The sequence below is a fragment of the Malaclemys terrapin genome, chromosome 24 (genome assembly GCF_027887155.1).
Source record: "Malaclemys terrapin pileata isolate rMalTer1 chromosome 24, rMalTer1.hap1, whole genome shotgun sequence".
NCBI lineage: Eukaryota > Metazoa > Chordata > Testudines > Emydidae > Malaclemys > Malaclemys terrapin.
The window spans coordinates 15,798,069-15,818,575 of NC_071528.1; the positions used below are offsets into that span (position 1 = coordinate 15,798,069).

The 20,507-nt window shown below is 46.4% G+C and overlaps 2 protein-coding genes across 3 annotated transcripts in view; one reads left to right on the forward strand and one right to left on the reverse strand.

Annotated features, from left to right (window-relative positions):
- The first annotated feature begins 36 nt into the window (after positions 1–36).
- Positions 37–7,143, forward strand: GDF1 (growth differentiation factor 1). The gene is made up of 2 exons (XM_054013721.1): positions 37–2,039; positions 3,729–7,143. The coding sequence occupies exons 1-2, from the start codon at positions 1,754–1,756 to the stop codon at positions 4,562–4,564; spliced, it is 1,122 nt and encodes a 373-aa protein (XP_053869696.1). The 5' UTR covers positions 37–1,753; the 3' UTR covers positions 4,565–7,143.
- Positions 7,144–9,726: 2,583 nt separating this feature from the next.
- The window catches only part of UPF1 (UPF1 RNA helicase and ATPase), a 28,413-nt gene continuing 17,632 nt past the window's right edge, over positions 9,727–20,507 (reverse strand). For both annotated transcript variants that reach the window (XM_054013720.1, XM_054013719.1), the window contains exons 15-24: positions 19,856–20,069; positions 19,521–19,638; positions 17,428–17,584; positions 16,566–16,708; positions 14,721–14,895; positions 13,419–13,500; positions 12,857–13,018; positions 12,194–12,411; positions 11,516–11,638; positions 9,727–11,408 (exon numbers count right to left, since the gene is read on the reverse strand). In XM_054013720.1, the coding sequence (XP_053869695.1) occupies positions 11,519–11,638; positions 12,194–12,411; positions 12,857–13,018; positions 13,419–13,500; positions 14,721–14,895; positions 16,566–16,708; positions 17,428–17,584; positions 19,521–19,638; positions 19,856–20,069 (1,389 nt within the window). In that variant the 3' untranslated portion in view covers positions 9,727–11,408; positions 11,516–11,518. The remainder of the gene's footprint in view (positions 11,409–11,515; positions 11,639–12,193; positions 12,412–12,856; positions 13,019–13,418; positions 13,501–14,720; positions 14,896–16,565; positions 16,709–17,427; positions 17,585–19,520; positions 19,639–19,855; positions 20,070–20,507) is intronic.

Here is a 20,507-nt window from a genome sequence, read left to right on the forward strand (position 1 = left end):
AAATTCGGTAACGTGTAGTTTAATGGTGGCTTGTGCGTTGACGCCAGCTGGCCATTAGCAGCTGCAGCTGTGCTAGCCGTGAGGCGAGGCAGGGTTGATACCGACGAGTGGCCGACCCAAATGCTGGGGCAGGCCTGGGCAGCGCGAGGCCAGTGCTGCAGGGTTCTCTGGCAGGTTTCCTAGGGATTAGTGTCTTGCTCTGGACGGATGGGTTGAAGAACCAGGACAGAGACAGCTGCGGCAGGACCACTTGTGTGCTGTTTAATTGGCCTGAGGCCCTTAGGGATTGAAGGGCCAAGCCACCCTGGCCCTGCACCCTGTGTCGTCAGTTACACCTGTGCAAAAGTGGCTGCTGGATCAGAACGCTCCCCTTCTGCTGCCAGCATGCCCACATCGCCGGGGGTGATTGACACCCGAGGGACCGGGCAGGGCAAGGCCAGGATGGGGTGCTGAGTCTGCAGCCAGCTTAACTGTTTAGTCGGTTTAAACAACAGACTCCACTAATGCAGGTGCAGCCAAAGCACAGCCTGGGAACTGCAGCCCCCACCTTGCAGGGCTCCATCTCTGAGCGGCCAGGCCCCTGGGCTCAGTGGAACGCAGCAAGCCATGGGCTGCCCCCTGCGCTGCAGTTGGAAATGGCAGCTGGCTGGCTTATTGTCCTTTTATAATTGAATTCCCCCGCTCCACCGATTGGCACAGGGTGCTCCAGGGCAGGGCTGGCACAGGATGAGCTGATAGGTCTTTCCCTCGGTAGGGAACCAGTTGACAAGGTTGGTGTGGAAGTTAACAGCCCATCAGGCTGGATGGCAGGGCTGGGGGAGTGTTAGACAGTCAGGAGGTGCCAGTTGAGGGGGGAGGGGATGTGGGACCCTGATCACTGCAGAATTGTGGATTTCAAGGGAGGAAACTTCACACGTCTTCTTCCCCAAGGCACCAAGCCAACACCTGGACAGGCTGGGTGCCTTACAATTGTGGGAGGAGAATGGCCTCATTCCTGTCTCCAGGGAGGGCTTGATGGTGGGCCATGCGAAGAGGAGATGGGGTGGGAGGTGTGGGGGGTGATGCTCAGGAAGGGCCAGGCTGGGGGCCAGGCTGAAAGCCCCCGGTGCAGGCTCTGCGGAAGAGTGCAACCCACCTGCCCTGGGCCCAGCTCTGGCCTAGCTAGGGTCTGACCATGGCCCCTGTGAGCACCTGGCCGGCTCGTTCTGGTGCAGCGGGCACAGTCCCCCCATCCCCTCCTGTTCACAAGCAGGGTCCCCCGGGGTGTGGGCCGCTCTCTCTCCTCAGCCCGGGCACACAAAAGGCCCCGGGACGCTTGGTGGGCTCCAACCAGCACAAGGCCTGGAGGTGGCTTCACGCTGCAGAAACCCTCCATCACCCCCAGCCTAGGGGCAGCCCCGTCCCACAATCAGCCCCTTCCCCCCGGGTGCCCGGGCAGTTCTGCCCATCCCGTGCATGGACCAGCTGGGCGGGGGTGAAGCCAAGGGAAGGGGGTGCCAGGCAGCCCCCCCCCCCGGAGTTTAGCAGCAGCTGGGGGCTGTACAAGGCAAAGCCACCTCCCCTCTGACGCCAAAGGGTCACTGGGCGCCCCGGCCTGGGGGCTTGGTCTCACTCCCCTGCCCAATCCAGGGAGACCTCGCTGCTAATAGCGCCCTCGCCAGATCAAAGCCGCCACTGGCGCAATCAACACCCGCCTGGTGGCTCCAGCTTCCCTCTGGCGAGCGCGGCTTTGTCTGCCCGGCCCGGCCCGGCCATGGGGCCAGCGCCCGCCCCGGCCCGCTTCGCAGCCGGCCTCCTCTGGGCGCTGCTGGGCGCGGCGCTGGGCAGGGCGGGGAGCCCGCCGGAGACGTCGCTTTTAAAGTCCTTGGGCCTGAGCGCCAAGCCGACCCCCGCGGCCCCGGCCCCGGTGCCCTCCGTGCTGTGGCGCATCTTCCAGGGGCGGGCGCTGCCTCCCCCCGGGGACCGCGCTCCGGACCGCGCCTGTCGGGTGGAGGAATTGAATGTGCCCGGGAACATCATCCGCGTCTTCGCTGACCAAGGTACAGAGACTCCGGGCTTCTGGCCCCTGGGGTCCCTCGGGGTCTGGGGCCCGTCCGGCTTCTCTTCCCGCTTCCTGACCCCGTCTGGGATCCTTGGCATCAGGCCTAGTGTTTGCTGGAGAGAGGCGGTGGGGTCCAGTGGTCGGAGCAAAGGGCTGGGCGCTGGGCAAGCTCCGGCAGGTCACTGCTCCGTGCCTCAGTTTCCCCCGCCGCGCCCTGGCAAATCGTCTGTGCCGGGTGGGCTGAGCGGGGATGTTGGTGAGACACGCTGGGATCCTGCAGGACAGGGCTAGGGCTGAGTTGTGATTGTACCTCCAGCCTCGCCCGCGTCCTCTGACATCCTGGGAGGGACTTTTTCTGTGGCTGGTGCTTCTCCGAGGGAACCACCAGGGCAGACGAGGCTGGGGCAGGGATTTCAGTGCCCGGCGCACAGCCCTGGCCCTGGCCCTGGCCCTGGCCGACACCCACCGTTCAGTTCTGCAATACTCCTATTTCCCATAAGCATCAGCCCGGTGCATATTTTAAAGGAACTGGGGTCAGTGGAGCTGGACTTAGGGTCCCTTAACTGGGTGCGATTAACACAGCTGCTGCTCTCCAGTGGCTTAGCTCAGGTTCGCATTCCTGTCTTCCACTTAGGGCGGAGAATGCAGAAAAGATTGAACTCCCCTTGCCCTGGGCACTGGCACACGCACAAGGCCTGGCTCCCACCTCACCCTTCGATCCTTGCACCTTAGCTGGACGGGCAGCAACTCCTGCTGCTTCCGGCCTGGGCCTCTCCAGGCCAGTTCCAGTGGTTTGCCAGACCTTAGCTAGACTCGCTGCTTTAGGGATCTGTTGTTTCCAGTTGCAATCAGGGTCTGAGTCCAAAGGGCCCAGCAGACGGGTCCTGCTCTAGCAGGCCTTGGTGGAGTAGCACTGAAATGAGCAGTACATTCTGCGCCCCCTGCCATGAAGGAGGCGGATGGGGAAGCTGAAGCATAGAGAGGTTTAGTGACTCCGAGGATCAAACAGTGAGTGGCAGAGAACCCAGGAGTTCTGACTCCCAGGTCTGTTCTTTAGCCACGAATTCAGACTACCCAGCCCCGAAGCTCATGCAGACCTTTGCCTCTGGTGCTGGCTCTGGCTTGTTTCTCTTGTACAGTCTGCCACGTTCTCTTAGCCAAGCAGCCTTCGCCCAGCAGCAGGGACACGTGGCTACGGGGAATCTCTGCTGTGGAGGAACTTCCAGATGATGCCAGGGTAGTGGGAGCCTCTTGCCCCAGCAGTGACTGGCTGAGAGGGCAGCTCTATCTTCAAAATATTGAACCTTGTCCAGGCCCTGAACAGGGGCCTTGTGTGAGCCCGATGCCAGTATCGGGGGGGGTGGGGGTGGCAGAGAAGCACACCCCTCCGCTCCCCACCCACAGCCTGGAGCGGGATGAGAATCTGTCCGACTCGTTCTGTTCCTCAGGACAGCCCTGACTGCACTGGGAGAGTCGCAGAGCGGAGTGGGGCGCAGGCTGAGCCAGGAGTGTAGTTGATGGTCAAGGCGAGTATTGGGGAAATGGAGTTTGCCCGTCTGGGGAATGGGGAGTTCAGGTCAGGCTAGTTTATCCACTTCACTACTGCTCTGAGCATCAGTGTGTGTGTGGGGAGGCCCTTCCTGCTCAAGGAACGAATGCCACCTCCTCTGTTTTCCTTCCCTCTCAGGCCACTTCATTCACAGTGGGGAGCCCAAGACTTTCCTGTGTCTGGAGAAACGTCTGTACTTTAATTTCTCTGTGTTGGAGGAGGGGGAGCAACTGACAATGGCTCAGCTGGAGATCAACTTCAGCCACAACTCCTATCACACTTCCAGTGGTGGGCAGGTCTTTGAGCTGCGGCTGTACCAAGCCCTGCAGATGTCTCTGCGGGGGATGTCCTCCCACACGTACAACCACAAGCTGCTGGTGGCGCAATCCTTCGTGCAGCTGCACAAGTCCCTCCTCTTCAACCTGACCGAAGTGGCGAAGGGCTGGCGAACCCCCAGCAAGAACCTGGGCTTGATCCTGGAGATCTCTGTGGGCAGCAGGGACAGCGCCGAGGCCTTGCCACCCCGAAGGCTGCAGAACCTCTGTGCCAGCATCGACTCCTTCCTCGACACCTCGCTGTTGGTGGTGTCCCTCAATCAGAAGCAGTGCCAGGCCTCCAGGAAGAGGCGAAGCTCCTATTATACCCCGGTCACCCCAAGCAACCTGTGCAAGCCAAGGCGGCTTTACATCAGCTTCAGTGACGTGGGCTGGGAGAACTGGATCATCGCGCCGCAGGGATACATGGCCAACTATTGCCTCGGGGAGTGCCCCTTCCCATTGACGGCAGAACTCAATAGCACCAACCACGCCATCCTCCAAACCATGGTGCACTCCCTTGACCCAGAAGGAACCCCCCAGCCCTGTTGCGTCCCAGTCAGGCTGTCCCCCATCTCCATCCTGTATTACGACAACCAGGATAACGTGGTGCTGAGACACTACGAGGACATGGTGGTGGATGAGTGTGGCTGCAGGTAATGGAGCTGCTCATCGAGATGTGACGAGGGAATCGAATGGGTCTCTGGAGTAACTGGGATTTTTGATGTAATAGGTCAAAATGTATTAAGTCTCCTTCGTGTGGGTGGGTAGGGCCCTCCCTTCCATCCCTTGGTGCAGTTAATGGCAGAACTACCCCTTTGACGCAGTTGCAAAATGCAGCCTCAAGGGGGAAGCTCTTGACTTCTGGCATCAAGAGGATAATGCAGTTTGGGATTCTAATGTAATGCTGATTGGCTGGAGGCATCAGGCTTCCCAACTCCCACCTGCTGGGGTTTCACCCAGCTTTGCCGGGAACCTGGTGAAATCTAATGGTGATAGTCTGAGTCTCCTTTCCCCTCCTCCCCCATGCCCCCTAGTGCTGAGCAGACGATGTGGCACCCAGCACTCCTCTCCCTGTGCCTCTTTCCTCGGATCTGACCTAGAGGCACCGGTGTGGTGCAGTACTGTATCCGTCCTGCACGGCTGGAGCTGGTGCCCATGTCCTAGACATTGAAGAATGAGTTCTGCTGGCCCTTCAGTGCCCCATAGGCCCCGCCCCCTTAGCTGGCCCACGCTCATAGGAACAGTACCACCGTCCACCACGGCTGGCTTCTCAGCTTCTTGAGCGAAGTGGTGTGAGCCTAGCATGGATTTTTTTTCCCCAGAACAGGAAGACAATTTGGCTAAATTCTGCTCTCTTTCCCGAGTGAAGAAATGACCAGGTCTTCAGTTTGATTAAGTTCTTTCTCCTCCCCTGGGCTGTACTGCAACTAAAATATCACCTCTGTCTGGAGCCTGATACCGCATTGCTCTCGAAAGGGCATTACTGGTACCAGCTGTTAGATGTCAGGACAGGGGCATGGGGAAGTGAAGTGAATTGACTCAGTGCGAAGAGGTGTTTTCAGACAGAGCTCTCACCAAAACATCCTAGCACTGTAAAACCCGCCTTTTTGTGGTGAAGATGTAGCCTAAGCTTTTGAATAAGGCAAGAAGCCTGGCTTGGGAAATTTGGCCTAAATTTGTTTTTTAAGGGGCCATCAATTGTGAGTGTCTAACTTGACTGAGGGGTGCTGAGCACTCGCCAATCCCACTGACTTGATGCAGGGAAAAAAAATTCAAGCGGCCAAACAAATTAAAGACAATTCATTGATTCTTTAAAAGTATTACGTGTTACCCATGGAGTGTGAATCTAGTCTAGGGCTGGCAATCAGGCAGATGGCTGCAGAAAGCAGTAGAAAAATGAATAGACAAAGTCTCCTTTTAAAATATGTTTTCACCTTGATTAGCGTCAGAGTTCCCTCAGTAATAGGGACAGAAAAATATTCCCCTCCTCCTAAGAATTGTCTTTTATAAGATAGCAGATAAGCAGCCAATGCCTAAACACCATCCTAGTAAATAAATGGGGGGGGGGTGTGTGTAAAGCAGTGGCCTGTGCAATTATTTAATGCACTAGCCTGTCACCTGGGGAGCAATGAGGACTTGGCTCAGTGAAAGTAGCGTAATAGTCTCATTTTAGCCTGATTCCAGTTGACTCCATAAGAGTTTAACACCGTTTGTAGAAGGAACTAGGACTACTTAGTCCTTTACACATTGCACTGTTTAAACAGATTATGTATGGTTAAGGCATCAGGGGTACGTCCAACAGACCTGTTGGACCAGCAATGGCATTGTGAAAGGTAGATCAAGTTTGCTGTAGTCAAATCAGGGGGGTGAGAACCCTCTCCCTCTTCAACACCTATGAATGAACTGCTGACGGTGCCTGTCCTTCAGATGATGGATATGAGCTGAAAGACAGGAAAAGGGATGACTTCTAAGTACAGAATTTCACAGGGATCCTTCATAGCAGCAATGCTCAGCCTGAACTCCAGATGAGCAGGGGCAGTTGAAGCCCCTGTCCCTATTACTATTTAGTAGGTCTCCACCTCCACTACCATAAGCCAGCCCTGTTCTGAACGTAATCAGTTGATTAGCTAGTGCCAGGGGATAAGTGGCTGAGGGATGGCCTGTTTTCTTCAAAGTGGGATTCATGTTAAAATAAGATTTGGGGTGGGTGGGCGGTGTTTGAAGTCTTAAAGTGGTCATGCTAGAAGCCTGGGCAAAGTTGCCAGCTCACTCCTGTCTTGCCAGTGAGGTGCTGCACTTGTTAGAAGTAAATCAACCACAGCTGCTCAGCTGACGCTCTGAGTCATGTGACTTGAGTAATCCCTACCAGTGCAACTTTCCTCCCCTTCCAGCTGAAAACTTCTGAGGAAGTTCTAAAATCTCCCCCTTGCCCTGAAGTGTTTCACTGTGACTGAATTTTAGACAAGTTATCACAACAGAACCCCTCCCATCCCCCACCCTTCCCAAGGCACCCAGCACTGAACCACCTCCTCTTCTGGTGTAGCTAAAAGAAGAACAGAGCAGTTGCTAGCTACAGCTACTTTCCAGACACAGGGCCCTACACTTTAGATCTGTGCCTGGTGGCAACCTCTATGGGCGGATGTCAAACTGGAGCTCAAAGTAAAGTTTTGCCTTTCAGTGACAAATACCGGACAATTATTTTAATTGCAGTCTTTTTTTGGGGGGCAGGGGGGGGGGGGGGAGGAGACAAGAGAAGGAGCAAGGAATCTGAATTAGACTTGAAACTCTTTTTTAAATGTCAGTCAGATTGAAACTAGTGGAGACTTGTTTTTTTGTATCTACCTTGTAATGTGTCTTAATAGAACGGTTTCACTAAGTATTAACAGGAAAGACCTTTGTCCCCATGGGGAAACTAAAAGGTTTATCCTCTTATTTTAATTAATTTGCACAGACAATGTACTTCCCTACCCTACCCAATGAATGTGTTGTGCTACTGGATATACCCAAAGCTTTGTTGAACAGGAGCAAGTAAGTCTGAATACTTTAAGGCTATCACAATTCCACACAGGTGACCTGCTGTTATGCACTAACATTTTCAGGTACCCTCTGCACCACCATTTAGGAAGCTGATTCACAGACATGCGGTACTGTGGAGTTCTAAGACAGTTTACCCCCTATTATTCTGTACAGTAAACAAGAACAACATCAAAACCAGCATCAAACATTTAATAAAGGAATGAGATGCTAGTCAGATTAGCGACTATGGTTTATAAGATCAATTACTCACGTTTATAAAATATTAAAGTCAAGGGGCTAGCCCCATCTTAAAAGAAATCAGTCAATTTCTTTTGAAAAAACTAGAAAGTAACAGGGACAGGCTCAAACATCTGATCTGCTAGTGTTTTTCCTTTTTAAATACTTACCCTTACTTCTAATTCCAGGAATTAAATTCCACATTAAAACACACTTGGATTTCTATGAAAGAAGAGGGATTTTAGTTTTTGTTATACTGAGTGTTTTGAAAAATGAGTCCACAGCAGATCAAGGAACTCAAAGCTCAGTTCATTTAGGTCACACTTGTGAGGGAGGTTTTTGCTTTCCATCTAAATCTCCACTTGCATTTACCAAAGCACAAAGAGATGAATAACTAATGGGCTCTGTCCTATCCACCGTGCAGTCCAAACAATTAGAGGATTCTCACGCTAGGAGGGAAAGACAGCTATAACCATGTGCAATACTTTGTGGACCAGAATGGACACATGAAATAGCTACTTTAGTGATCACAGCCCCTGTGAAGTGATGTCAGTGCACTAACATGAAACCTGCTCACAGCATCAGCAGCCTGCTATACTAAACGGAGTTTGTGCTTCAGTCAGAAAGCAGTGTGGAAAAGTTTACTGTATTTGTACCTTAAATCGTGCAACTTTCAAATGCTTGACTGCTGTACCAAGTGCAGTTGGTGGTGTCAATGGTTTAGATTGATAGGCCCAGTCTTAAGTCAGCATGTGTGAGCTGAACTTTATTAAAAAGGATTTATTCAATTACTATGTTGTCTCAGATTTACCACCAGAGCCACGATCAGAGTAACTTGAAAGGGGGCAGATGAAAGCCTCAAAAGGGTCTTGCCATTACTTCCAATGGGTAATATGCAAGGAAGTCTTTATCCCCAGCCTGGAAGAAGTAAGCTCTTGCCATCAATATTAAAAAAGATCAAGCTCCTCTAACAGCCTTTCATAAAAAGGGGAACTGACTACTACCATAGAACCGCTCTGTAACATCAATGCATGGGCACAGAATGCCTCCGTGGTTTCTAAACATTCCTACAGCATGCACATGTCTGGACAAGCCCCAAAGGAGGGGGGTACATGTGGGGTACTTCGCTTTAACAAACTTTTCATAGTTCATTTGCTTATCTATGTATGCTACAAACACCCCACACTTTTGTACTAGTATATGTTAAAATGTAATAAACGTGAAGTTTATACAATCAAACACTGGGCCAAACTGTCACAAATATTGTTTTTAAAAGGTCCAAAATGATTACTGAAATATAGGCCCCAGCTTGAATGCAAGATCTCTTTATTAATTTTTTTATTGATGACCAACAGGTTTAAAACATACAGACAAAATCAAAAAAAGACTAACAGTGCTAGCACTGATGTCTGCGGATTTATAAAACTCAGAGTAACTGCTACAAAGGAAAAAACCAGCACAAAGCAGAGGCAAGCATTCCAACCAGTGAAATAAAGGGGTTGGGGGCAGGGGGAGAAGGGGTTACATTACTCAATGGATTGCATTGCACAAAGAGTTACAGCTTAAACCTATCTCAAATCTCTATGCAACTACGCAGCCTACCCAGAAGGAAAAAAATTAAAATGTTAATAAATAAAATAGTCCCTCTTACATGAAGGAAGGTGGCCTGTGTCTCCATTCTTTGCACATTGTAGAAGTCTAAACTCTGGAGGCTTTTTAGGAAACAAGAATGTTGTGTGTGTTTCAGGAAGGTTTCTAATTTATTTTGCAATTTATGACCAGTATAAACAAAAAAGTGAATTCAGAACATCTGTTCTAAATTTCATGTGCACACTACTTACAAAACCTATGGATATACTACACTATAATGGGAAGGGGGGGGGGAAGACATGGAAAACTACAGCAAATACAAGTTATGAAAGCAGTTTGATAATCTACAGAATGGACAGAGTAATGCAAGTGGGTGTTTCCAAATCACAAGAAGTGGGTTTTGTTATTTAGTCTAAGTACATTCATTGAGAGGGTTGTTTTCTGTTGGTGGTTTTTTTTTTTTTTAGTTCCACAAAAAAGACTAGAAACACTTGGAGCCCTTTGATTATAAAGCTAACTTAATTCATAAACTTTAAAAAACATCTAGGTTAGTAATTAATTCACACACTACTGATTTTTAGCCAATTAGGAGGTAGAGGTTATTCTAATTTAGAGATCTGATAAAAATGGGTTAGTAGGAATTTAAGTTCTCTGTGCTATTTCTAAAAAAGTTTAGACAAATAAAATGCTCCCAGTGTTCCCACTTGACTTGTTTAGGACACGGATACAACTTAGAAATTGGATGGCTTTTTTTATGTGCTGCTTTCAGTTCGACTTCCAACTACTTCTCAAGCCAGCACTGATGCCACAGCCATGTTCACGACCTGAAACGCAGTCTCCAGGGTTGTTTTTAACTTCAACACCTGAATCATTCAGCTATCTGCATTAAATCACTGAAGAAGCCACACAAAAGCCTACTCCATTGTCTCTAATCATACCCATCAGAGGCCACCTTCCAACAACTGCCTGCTTTTTCCATTTATTTTTTTCCAACCTGCTTCAATATCATTGTAGAGTCTTTACTTCAAAACCAATATAATCCCCAGTTTCCACTACTTCCTCCCAGCATCAGTGGGAGTGAATAAAGCAGGCCTCCTAGCGACTTTTCCTCCAGGGCTGAAGGGTACAGGAACCCATCCCCTTTTAAGCGCACAGTTCATCTTACAGAAAGGCTTGTTTTCATAGAGTAGAGTCCAGACAGTAGCCAATTAAAGCATACAGAAAACACTTTGAAACCCTCCTCCTGCTTGAGCGTGCAGGCTCCTTTCACTCCTAACTGCTATCCATTGTAGGAAGAAGAGGCTGATTGCTGCAACTTTAAATCACACTGAAAGTTCTCAAGGTTGGTGCTCTAATTTAGATTTTTTGTTTGTTTTAAATTTTTTTGGTAAGCTTCTCAGAACAAGGATCTCCCAGGTCCACTACTAAGAATTCAGAGACACTTCTAAAAATTCAGTGCTCCTTTGAAAGAATCTCTTTAAAACCACCTTGTCACGAAATACCCATTCAGAATGTGGGCGACATGATGACACTAGAATTTCAGAGCCAGTTTTGGACAACAAAACCTGCATCTCAGCGTTGAACAGTCACCATGTTCTGGCTGGTTTTCTGCTTGGCTTACTGTCACTTTTCGGCAGGATCTTTCCTCTTTAGATACTTTGCTTTTAAAACGTCAACAGTTACTACTAAAATATAGTACCTTTTCCAATGAGAACAACTCTGAGATGAGGGTTTTCCTCTCCCCTCCTGCTCTGAAAAGTGATGCCCTGCTCGCAAAGAGAAGTATGGAATGAAGTGAAACCTGCTTAAGGCCCTTCTCTCAAGCTTGGTTGACTGGGGGAGCAGGGACTCAGCTGACCACTCATTCTTTCAGGGCGAGTTGCCTTCCCAGTGAGGCGCCAGCCAGTCCTTTGGTGCTCTCTCTCCTCTCCGGTCAGTCTCCTTGTCTCAGTGAGCTAGCAGTGGGCTCTCACGCGCGCTCCTTTCTCTCTCCTCTCCGTTGGTTGGTTTCTCTTTCTTTCTCCTGTTGCTCTCACACAGTGGTGCTTCAGTTTTAGCAGTGGAAAACAGGTATCCATTTGATTTTATTTTTTTTATTACCCAGAATAAAATGCTGATGGAACTAAGCTCCACACAAGCTTAGCTCTTCTTCCTCAACCTAAAGAAAGGAAAGGACAACAAAATTCGCATTAATCATTTCCCTATTGCCACGTGGGCTAGAGGTTACTTGGAGTAAAGAAACAGAACTGAATCGAAGTGCCTTACACTCTAATACTGTGACAGTCCTGTCACTCCACCATGTTGATATGCACGTTCACCCTGGTAAGTAGAGTCCTGCGACAGCGCCACATCAATCTGAGATTTAAACTCATCACCAAGGTAACTGTCCTGAAATGAGAGAGTTTTTCTGTTACGCTCCCAAAACTTTTGTAGTATTAGGGTCTCAAGAGCGTATGCTGCATTAGATCGCAAATGGGGTTGTGGCTGCCATAGAACAGTGTTTTCCTTCAGACTAACTGTCCCCTTAATCAACCCCTTTGCTGCTGAATTTCTACAGCGATTTACCCAGTGTAGTTGCAAGCATTACTGAAATGCCCAGAATTTGCAATAATTGTTCTGTTAAGGTACTAGAATAAGTTCCTCTTTAGGAATGGGTCTGATTTCAGGTTAGGGCCTACGGTGAAATGAAATTACCATGTAAAAATGAAGTGCAATATCGATGTACCTGAATGCACGTGCACCACAGAGCTTAATGGATGTACCTCAAGGGGAAATATCCTTATATTCAGACTGTGAATGTGTGGGGGAAGGGCAATGAAAGCTACTCCCAAATACTACACGATACACACACATACCCTCTTCCACGCGCATGACTCCTGGCAAAAAAAAAAAAAGCCACTTTGTAGCCTAGGCAGTTTATAAATAGGATTATTACACTCTTACCTGTGATAATTCTGGCTGGGAGAGTCCTGGCTGGCTCATCTGTGATGGCTGACTCATGGAGATATAACCCTGAGTCAGTGGACCCTGGGAGAATGGCTGGGACACCACATCTTGGCTCGCTTGACTGTTTGGAAGGTTTGAGTGGCTAGTTCCAGGAATCCCAAAACGATTTTTCTGGCGCCCACCACGACCAGCCTTTCCTTTAGGTGTCCCACGTCCTGAAAAAGTTAGTCCCCGCCAAGGGAGTGAAAATATTTTATATATGTAATGATTTTACATTTTGTTTCTAGTCAAATGTATACTGGTGGCTTAGCAAACTACACAACATTATACTTATTCAGGTAGCAACTATCTATGAATCTAAAGTTTTAGAGACAGTATAAAGTATACTGTTAGACCCTGATGGACAGGAAGTTTTCTTAGAGCCTGGTGGATAATCAGAAGCTTTATATCATGTCCACCAATCCTTACAGCTGAGGAAGGCTAGACAATCTCCTCTGAAACCATCCACACTGCTGCAAGTTTAGCCAGAAGTGTTACCAGAAGCCATTGTAAAACACTCCCTCCACCTGGGCCTCAAAATGCCCCTTCTGTAGTGTCATTGGGAGGGAGAATCAAAGGTAATTAACATGCTTTTTTGGTCTGTATTTAATGATTACATACCTGCGGCCGGTCCATTAGCCTGCCCAAAATATCCTGGTGGTGGCATTGGTGGCATCACAAGGTTGAAAGGGATAGGAATGTTCATAGCAGTGACGTGGCTGGGTCCAGCACTAATCATTCCAATTTGATCATGTGTTTGGAAGTACATGTTCGATGGGCGTCCTAGAAAAATTTAACAGCTTAGTTAACAGCTCAACGTTATTGTGTCTCTGGATTTTTTGTACTGCCAAAGCATTCCGTAGAGCAACCTACAGATCAGCAACAGTCAAATGGTTAAGTCAGGGTTTAGTTAAGTTATGAAATAGTTTACACTAAAAGTTAATTTGGGATTTCTGAAATGCCACGTTTGCACGGTGGTCCATGCCACAATTAAATTTAGAAATCAGAGTTTTGATTGTAAAATTTTGCCCAAAGCAGTTTTGTTTGTACATGGTGAGAAGTTGTTCTTTACTTGGGAGCTTTCAAGGGAAATCTTAGCTCAGTATCAAAAAGTAAAGAACCCACCTGATGACTACATAATTGGAAAGTCAATAAAGGAGTTCAACTCCCACAACTTCCTTACCTTGACTGCTCCGGTCATAAACAGATCCTGGGATAATAGCTTCACGTGCATCATACATGGCAGTAGTCATGAAACGGGCACCCTAAAAACGTTACATGAAGTTAGACAATAAATCCTTACATTTAGAACCAATGTTGCAAACTGAAAAGCATGGCAACTTTACTCTAAAGTTCTTCAGGATAGGGACTGTGTTGGGTTACCTGTCAAAGTATCAAATTCATTTCAACTTTAGATATATGCATGAAAAAGATCCAAATCTGCCATTGAAACCAGTCAGTTCATTTATTTCCAGTTGTTATTTTAAGTGTTTTTAAATTTAAAATGGGCTGGAGTTTCATGAGACTGACTCCATTTTACAGTTCTTATCACACAGTTCTCCTTTCATAGAATCATAGAATATCAGGGTTGGAAGGGACCTCAGGAGGTCATCTAGTCCAACCCCCTGCTCAAAGCAGGACTAATTCCCAGACAGATTTTTGCCCCAGATCCCTAAATGGCCCCCTCAAGGATTGAACTCGCAACCCTGGGTTTAAGCAGGCCAATGCTCAAACCACTGAGCTATCCCCCCCGCCACGCATGTGCTGTTCCTCATGACTTAGGGTATCACCACAACCCAATGACAAGAGTTATTTGTATTTACTGCCACTGATCCATATTTAGCTGAAGATAGTAGGACAAAAGCACATTTAAGCTTAATAAGTTTAGTCAAGTTTAGGAAATCTGACATTCCTACAGAATGCTTAATCTCAAAAACTACTGCCTACATTTAAAACCCTACACAAGAAAGATGAGGTTACTACAAAAAGGCTTCTCATCCAGTAGGGCTGGCCCTGGAAGCAGATCTAAAGAGGCAACCTGCTTGGTCACATCCCACCAGCTAAGAAAAAAACCCACAGAAAAAACAGACCCAGCAAGTGAGGGAATGAGTAAGCTCCCTCCCCTCACTGCTCAGCCTCTGGATCCCAGGGCAGCTTTCACCTTTCCCTCATCCCACACAGGGCTCAGCTTCAGACCATAGGAAGCGAGGCTTCAAGATGCTATAGAACCAGCCCTGCAGTATCCTGAAGCAGCACTGGCTCTGTCAAAGCACTGTGCAGGCAAGGGAGAGCAGGACATTCACTACCATCTCCCACAAAAGTCAGCCCCACCACCATCCGTTTCTCACTAGGACCAAAATCCCCTCTGGCCACAAACTTGAGATAAAGTGGGTCACAGGAAAATCTGACCATTTTACAGTCATGTTCCCCTTTCTCCCGTATATATTTTTTAAAAAGACAGACTAGTGGATCTGTAGTAACTTACTGGGTTGATGGTGTTGACAAGTTTACGGGGCTTGCTGAACTGCATAAGGCTTTCTCGGAGATTGTTTAGTGGTCCCTCTACCAGTACCTTCTGCTCCTTGTAGTAGTTCAGCAGGTGATTCCAAAGTGGTTGTTTAGACAGAGCTTTTGGGTTCCCAACAATAATTACTCCATATCTATGGAATATCAGATGGTCATATCAGATAAGTCAGAAGTCAACTGTAAAGCTTATTTTAGGAAATTCTACATTAACCAAGTTAACATGACAAAATGCAGAATAAGATGTAGTAAGTTGCTCAAGTCAAGATATAGTCTCCCTCTACGTGCTGTAGCTCCCACTATCCTTATATGTATGAACAGCAAAGGGAATATAGTCCCGGCTCAAACTAAGGCCTCAGGTTCCTAGGCACACACCTGAGTGGCAGTTGAGAAGCAGGTTGTGTTCGTTTTATACCCTGCTTCCAGCTTTTCCCAAACCAGTGGAGTTCATAGAAACTTACTAGTGGTTGTTTCGTGCATACCACTCCCGAAAGATTGCCCTACAGGCCTAACAGATTACTTCTGTCTACAGCAGGAATTGTCAAGGAGAGAAAGAAGAGAAGGAGCATGTGGGACTGCAGAATGTTTAAATATGCTGCTTTTTGCTGTGCTAGTGAACATCTGTGCCTGCAATTAAACACTTACTGCCTTAAATAAGGCCTCTAACGGCTATGGTTTGGAAGAGGACAATGGAAGTGGATGCGGCCTCAGATTAACTAGCTCCTTTCATTAGATGCCTTGATCTATTGCAAAGTCCATTAAGGTAAAGCCAAGAGACATTGATCCTGTGGCCAATATTTATCACAAAAAGACTTTATTAAGCCATACAATCCTTTAAGGAAGATTGCTGCAGTGATCTCATTATACCAGTAATGGTATGCTATATTGACTAGTTTAGCAAACAAATCTACTGTGTACTTCAATCAGATTAGTTTACCCCCCCCCCCCCCCAAAAAATTTAAAGTAAACCTGTGGGAAACAGTGAAACTGACAAAGCATCAATTTCACACTCCCCCACCCCTCAAGTGCCCCCCATGAGGCAAACTCTAGACCAGGGGTAGGCATCCTATGGCACGCGTGCCGAAGGTGGCACGCGAGCTGATTTTCGGTGGCACTCACACTGCCCAGGTCCTGGCCACCAGTCTGGGGCGGCTCTGCATTTTAATTTAATTTTAAATGAAGCTTCTTAAACATTTTAAAAAACTTATTTACTTTACATACAACAATAGTTTAGTTATATAATATAGACTTATAGAAAGACCTTCTAAAAACGTTAAAATGTATTACTGGCACGCAAAACCTTAAATTAGAGTGAATAAATGAAGACTCGGCACACCACTTCTGAAAGTGTTGCCGACCCCTGCTCTAGATCCATTCACAGGAGAGAAGAACCCAGAGAAACAGTTCCTGAGAGAGAGGCAGAGCAGTCGAGACACCCCAGCTTCTGCTGACTGTTGGAAAATGGGGAGAAAATGAAAGACATGGAACTCCCTTTCTACTGCAGCAAATGGATGTGAGGAGGAAGGGGCATGTCTGCTTCAAGGTCAAACTCCTCCATCTACAAATAGGTCATTTTCTGACAATTTGTAGTCACTTGAATGTTAAAGGCATATGGACTAATGTAGTTTCAGTTGGTGTAAGAGTGTTTCTAGAGATGCAGGAATCATTTTAACATTCCTGTTAGCTTACTCAGATGGTTCTGTTCATTCTTATGTTTTCAATAACAGTGTAATTTTTGTTGGGCAAGAGCTCATGTAAGTAATAAAAGTCTGCTACATCCATGCAGAGTATTATAATCATACTGCACCTTGCTCTGGTGAGAGCCACATTAAGACGTCTAGGATCATTTAAAAATCCAATTCCTTGGTGCTCATTGGCTCTTACACAAGAAAGGATAATAAAGTCCTTCTCTCGTCCTTGGAAAGCATCAACACTTGCGATTTCCACTTCCTGCAAAGGAGAACCACCATGTAAACTACTTGAAGCCCAGTGCAAGGAAGAGAACTGTGCTAAGGATCAGTATTTTAAAGCATTTTGGCTGAACATCTCTAACCAACCCATCATTTTGCAAGCAACGTTGTTCTTGTGACATTAGTGGAATGATCAGATCAGTTAATGACTAAAAGCAGTTTCATTAAGGGAGAAAAAAACATTCTTGGTTTTAGAACAAATAGCATAACCATAATGCGCTGACATATAAAAGTTATCATTTAATAGCATACTAACATTTGTACCAGAAAAATAAATTACCCCGCTGCTGCCAGACGGCACTGTGGACTCCCCACTATTCTGAAACACTGCTATTTTAAACAGTACTAATCAGTGTTGCAGCTCTCAAGCCATCATACTGGAAAATCCAGATAACCGACGGAGAAATTAGATTTGCTCCTGCCAGGAATATTCCACTAGCCTATTTCCACCAAGGTCTTCCTTCAGTGGACGATATCGTCACAAAATGTTTTCAGCGTTACAAAAAAGGGCTTTTAGTAAGTATACAGCTTTGGTCTCATTTGCAGCAACGACCCAAAAGCATAACAGTTGGTATACTACAGCCATTGTTGGGGAGCTGGTCTTTTAAAGTAAGCTGAAACTGGAATTTCAAAATATCTTGAAAGTGAAAAGAAGCCCAGAAATAAAGTCTATTGTGAAACCGTACAAAGATTCCATACCTGATAGAGTTTTGTATGCAAGGAACCACTGAACTGCATGTACTGTACCAGGTAAGAGCGCTGGCCCTCATAAGGAGTTATAATGCCAATCTGATCAGGCTTGGCACCAGCTTTCAATAACTTTGTAGTTATCTTCTCCACGTTAGCAGCTTCCGTCCTAGGGCGAGAGGTTTTTTGTTTTATTTCTGAAGTCACTAAACTAAAAATATTGCAGAATTAAGTTAAATAAATAATAAGTTTAACTTGCTAAATACTTCTTGCAAATTATCAGGGTCTATAAAGGAGCAGGAGGGAGAGGGAGAAGCGGAAGGAGGAGGGGACAAGTGCAAGATTAAAGATATCCTTTTCCACTATACGCGTTTATTACTCGCACTCTTTGACCTATGTTATCAGACTGACACCTCCAAGAGAGAAGCCTTTTTTCTTCAGAAGCTAGTGTATTGGAGCCCAATACTTCTATACAGCAGCTGATTGGAATTTGCTGTTGCAGTAATCAATTCACACTGTCACAGATCTGTGCTTGATATTGGCTTGCTTTTGAAAGTGAGAATATGTATCCACAGCATTACACAGCACACAAGTAAACTTAAATGGATATACAATTATTTCAATCTCTGGTGTTAGCAGGACTAAATACTTCTTTCCTACTGATTTAAAACAGTACTTTGGAGTTCAAATATCTGGACTAGGGCAATTTTGTGTAACTCTATTCCATCACTTATGGTTACAGAAATTAATCTCATCTTAACGAGATGGAACTCTAACTTAGGCTCGTTTATACATCTAAGAACTTGTTTGCCCCGCCCCCCCCCCCCCCATCACCACAGTATCCAAGCACCTAGTTGTAGTTTAGTTGTAGCTAAATTAGCCCCCATCATACTGTATGTATAACCCCAACTATACATACAATATGATGGGGGCTAATTTAGCTACAACGAATCAGGAAAGAGATCTTGGAATCACCGTGGATAGTTCTCTGAAGACGTCCATGCATTGTGCAGCGGCAGTCAAAAAAGAAAACAGGATGTTAGGAATCATTAAAAAAGGGATAGAGAGTAAGTCGGAGAATATCTTATTGCCTTTATATAAATCCATGGTACGCCAACATCTTGAATACTGCGTACAGATGTGGTCTCCTCATCTCAAAAAAGATATACTGCCATTGGAAAACGTTCAGAGAAGGGCAACTAAAATGATTAGGGGGCTGGAACGGGTCCCATATGGGACGAGATTAAAGAGGCTAGGACTTTTCAGCTTGGAAAAGAGGAGACTAAGGGGGGATATGATAGAGGTATATAAAATCGTGAGTGTGTGGAGAAAATGAATAAGGAAAAGTTATTTACTTGTTCCCATAATATAAGAACCAAATGAAATGAATGGGCAGCAGGTTTAAAACAAATAAAAGGAAGTAGTTCTTCACATAACGCACAGTCAATCTGTGGAACTCCTTGCCTGAGGAGGTTGTGAAGGCTAGGACTATAACGGGGTTTAAAAGAGAACTGGATAAATTCATGGTGGTTAAGTCCATTAATGGCTATTAGCCAGGATGGGTAAGGAATGGTGTCCCTAGCCTCTGTTTGTCAGAGGATGGAGCTGGATGGCAGGAGAGAGATCACTTGATCATTGTCTGTTAGGTTCACTCCCTCTGGGGCACCTGGCATTGGCCACTGTCAGCAGACAGGATATTGGGCTGGATGGACCTTTGGTCTGACCCTGTATGGCCATTTCTTATGTTATGTTCGCATCTTCCAAATATTATGAATTTAGCGACAAAAGAGCTCTGTGATAGGGGAATTTTTCATTTTACAGATAACCTCTGTGCCTCAGTTCCCTAAGTGCTTTGCCCATGGGTCACAGTCTGTTCCCGAGCTAGGAACTGAACCCCATTCAGGCTCTTGAGTCCCTCTCCAGTGCCTTAGACACAAGGTCATCCGTCATCCTTCCTATGAATATTAGGGGATCATTAAGGCTCTAAATATGAAGGCAGATGGGAAAAATTCCTAAGCACTTAAGTCTAATTGATTTTCAATGGGACTTAGTCACTACTGAAAATTTTCCCCACTTATGTAACATTAGCATTGAATTTTATTTACCTGTTTAAGTAAGAGGTGCCTGAACTGGCAATTTCTTCTTGACCCTGTGTCACATAGAAAAACATTGGCTTATCTGGCTGGGGCCACTGGAAATCAAAGCCCTTTTTCACACGGTCCGCTGAGGAGGAAAAAAATATAAACCAAAACATTCACAATGCTTCTTTAGCATCACATACTTTAAATGCACTGAGCAACTATTAAAATTAGATGCAGTCCAGGGTCAATGCCTCCTTTTCAACAAATGCAGTTAAGACATTCTATATTAATGAATCCCTCATTCTGATTCTCAGTGGATTGCATGTAAGTCAATTTGTTCTGTGTCAATTGTATTTTACCTGCAGTAACACCATTCTGGAGTGACCCCTCATAGAAGATGTTGGATGGAAAAGCACTAAGTGCAGGGTGCATACGATACTGCACTTGCAGGCGAATTGGACGGATACCCAACACCACAAGCCTCTCAAAAAGGGACTGAGACAGGCCTGCCTTCGCTGCTTTTTTACACATCACGACAGGACCAAGCTGGCAGTGATCACCGACAAGGATCAGCTGTATAAAAAAAAGAAATTCAACATTAACTACATAGTATAGACATCTTAAGCTCTCACGCACATGTCCTAGCTGATGCAATACTAGAACAGACAGATTTCAAGACAGACTGAATGTATAGTATATTACTCTAAAATTATCAGCAAGAATGCTGATGAGCTTCATATATGCTTTATATCCAGTAATGAATAGCAGACCTCGTAGCCCAGTGGTTCTCAAATTGGGGATCAGGACCCCTCGGGGGTCTCGAGGATATTACGTAGGGGGTCGTGAGCTGTCAGCCTCCACCCCAAACCCTGCTTTGGCTCCAGCATTTATAATGGTGTTAAATATATAAAATAGTGTTTTTAATTTATAAGGGGGGGGGGTCGCAATCAGAGGCTTGCTATGTGAAAGGGGTCACCAGTACAAAAGTTTGAGAACCACTGTTGTAGCCCC

What these genes read in the sequence shown, in the direction of transcription:
- GDF1 (XM_054013721.1), top strand. Translation starts at nt 1,754, where the DNA reads ATGGGGCCAGCGCCCGCCCCGGCCCGCTTCGCAGCCGGCCTCCTCTGG. An exon ending in CCGCGTCTTCGCTGACCAAG is followed by an intron (nt 2,040 to 3,728) that starts GTACAGAGACTC and finishes CTTCCCTCTCAG; the next exon opens with GCCACTTCATTCACAGTGGG.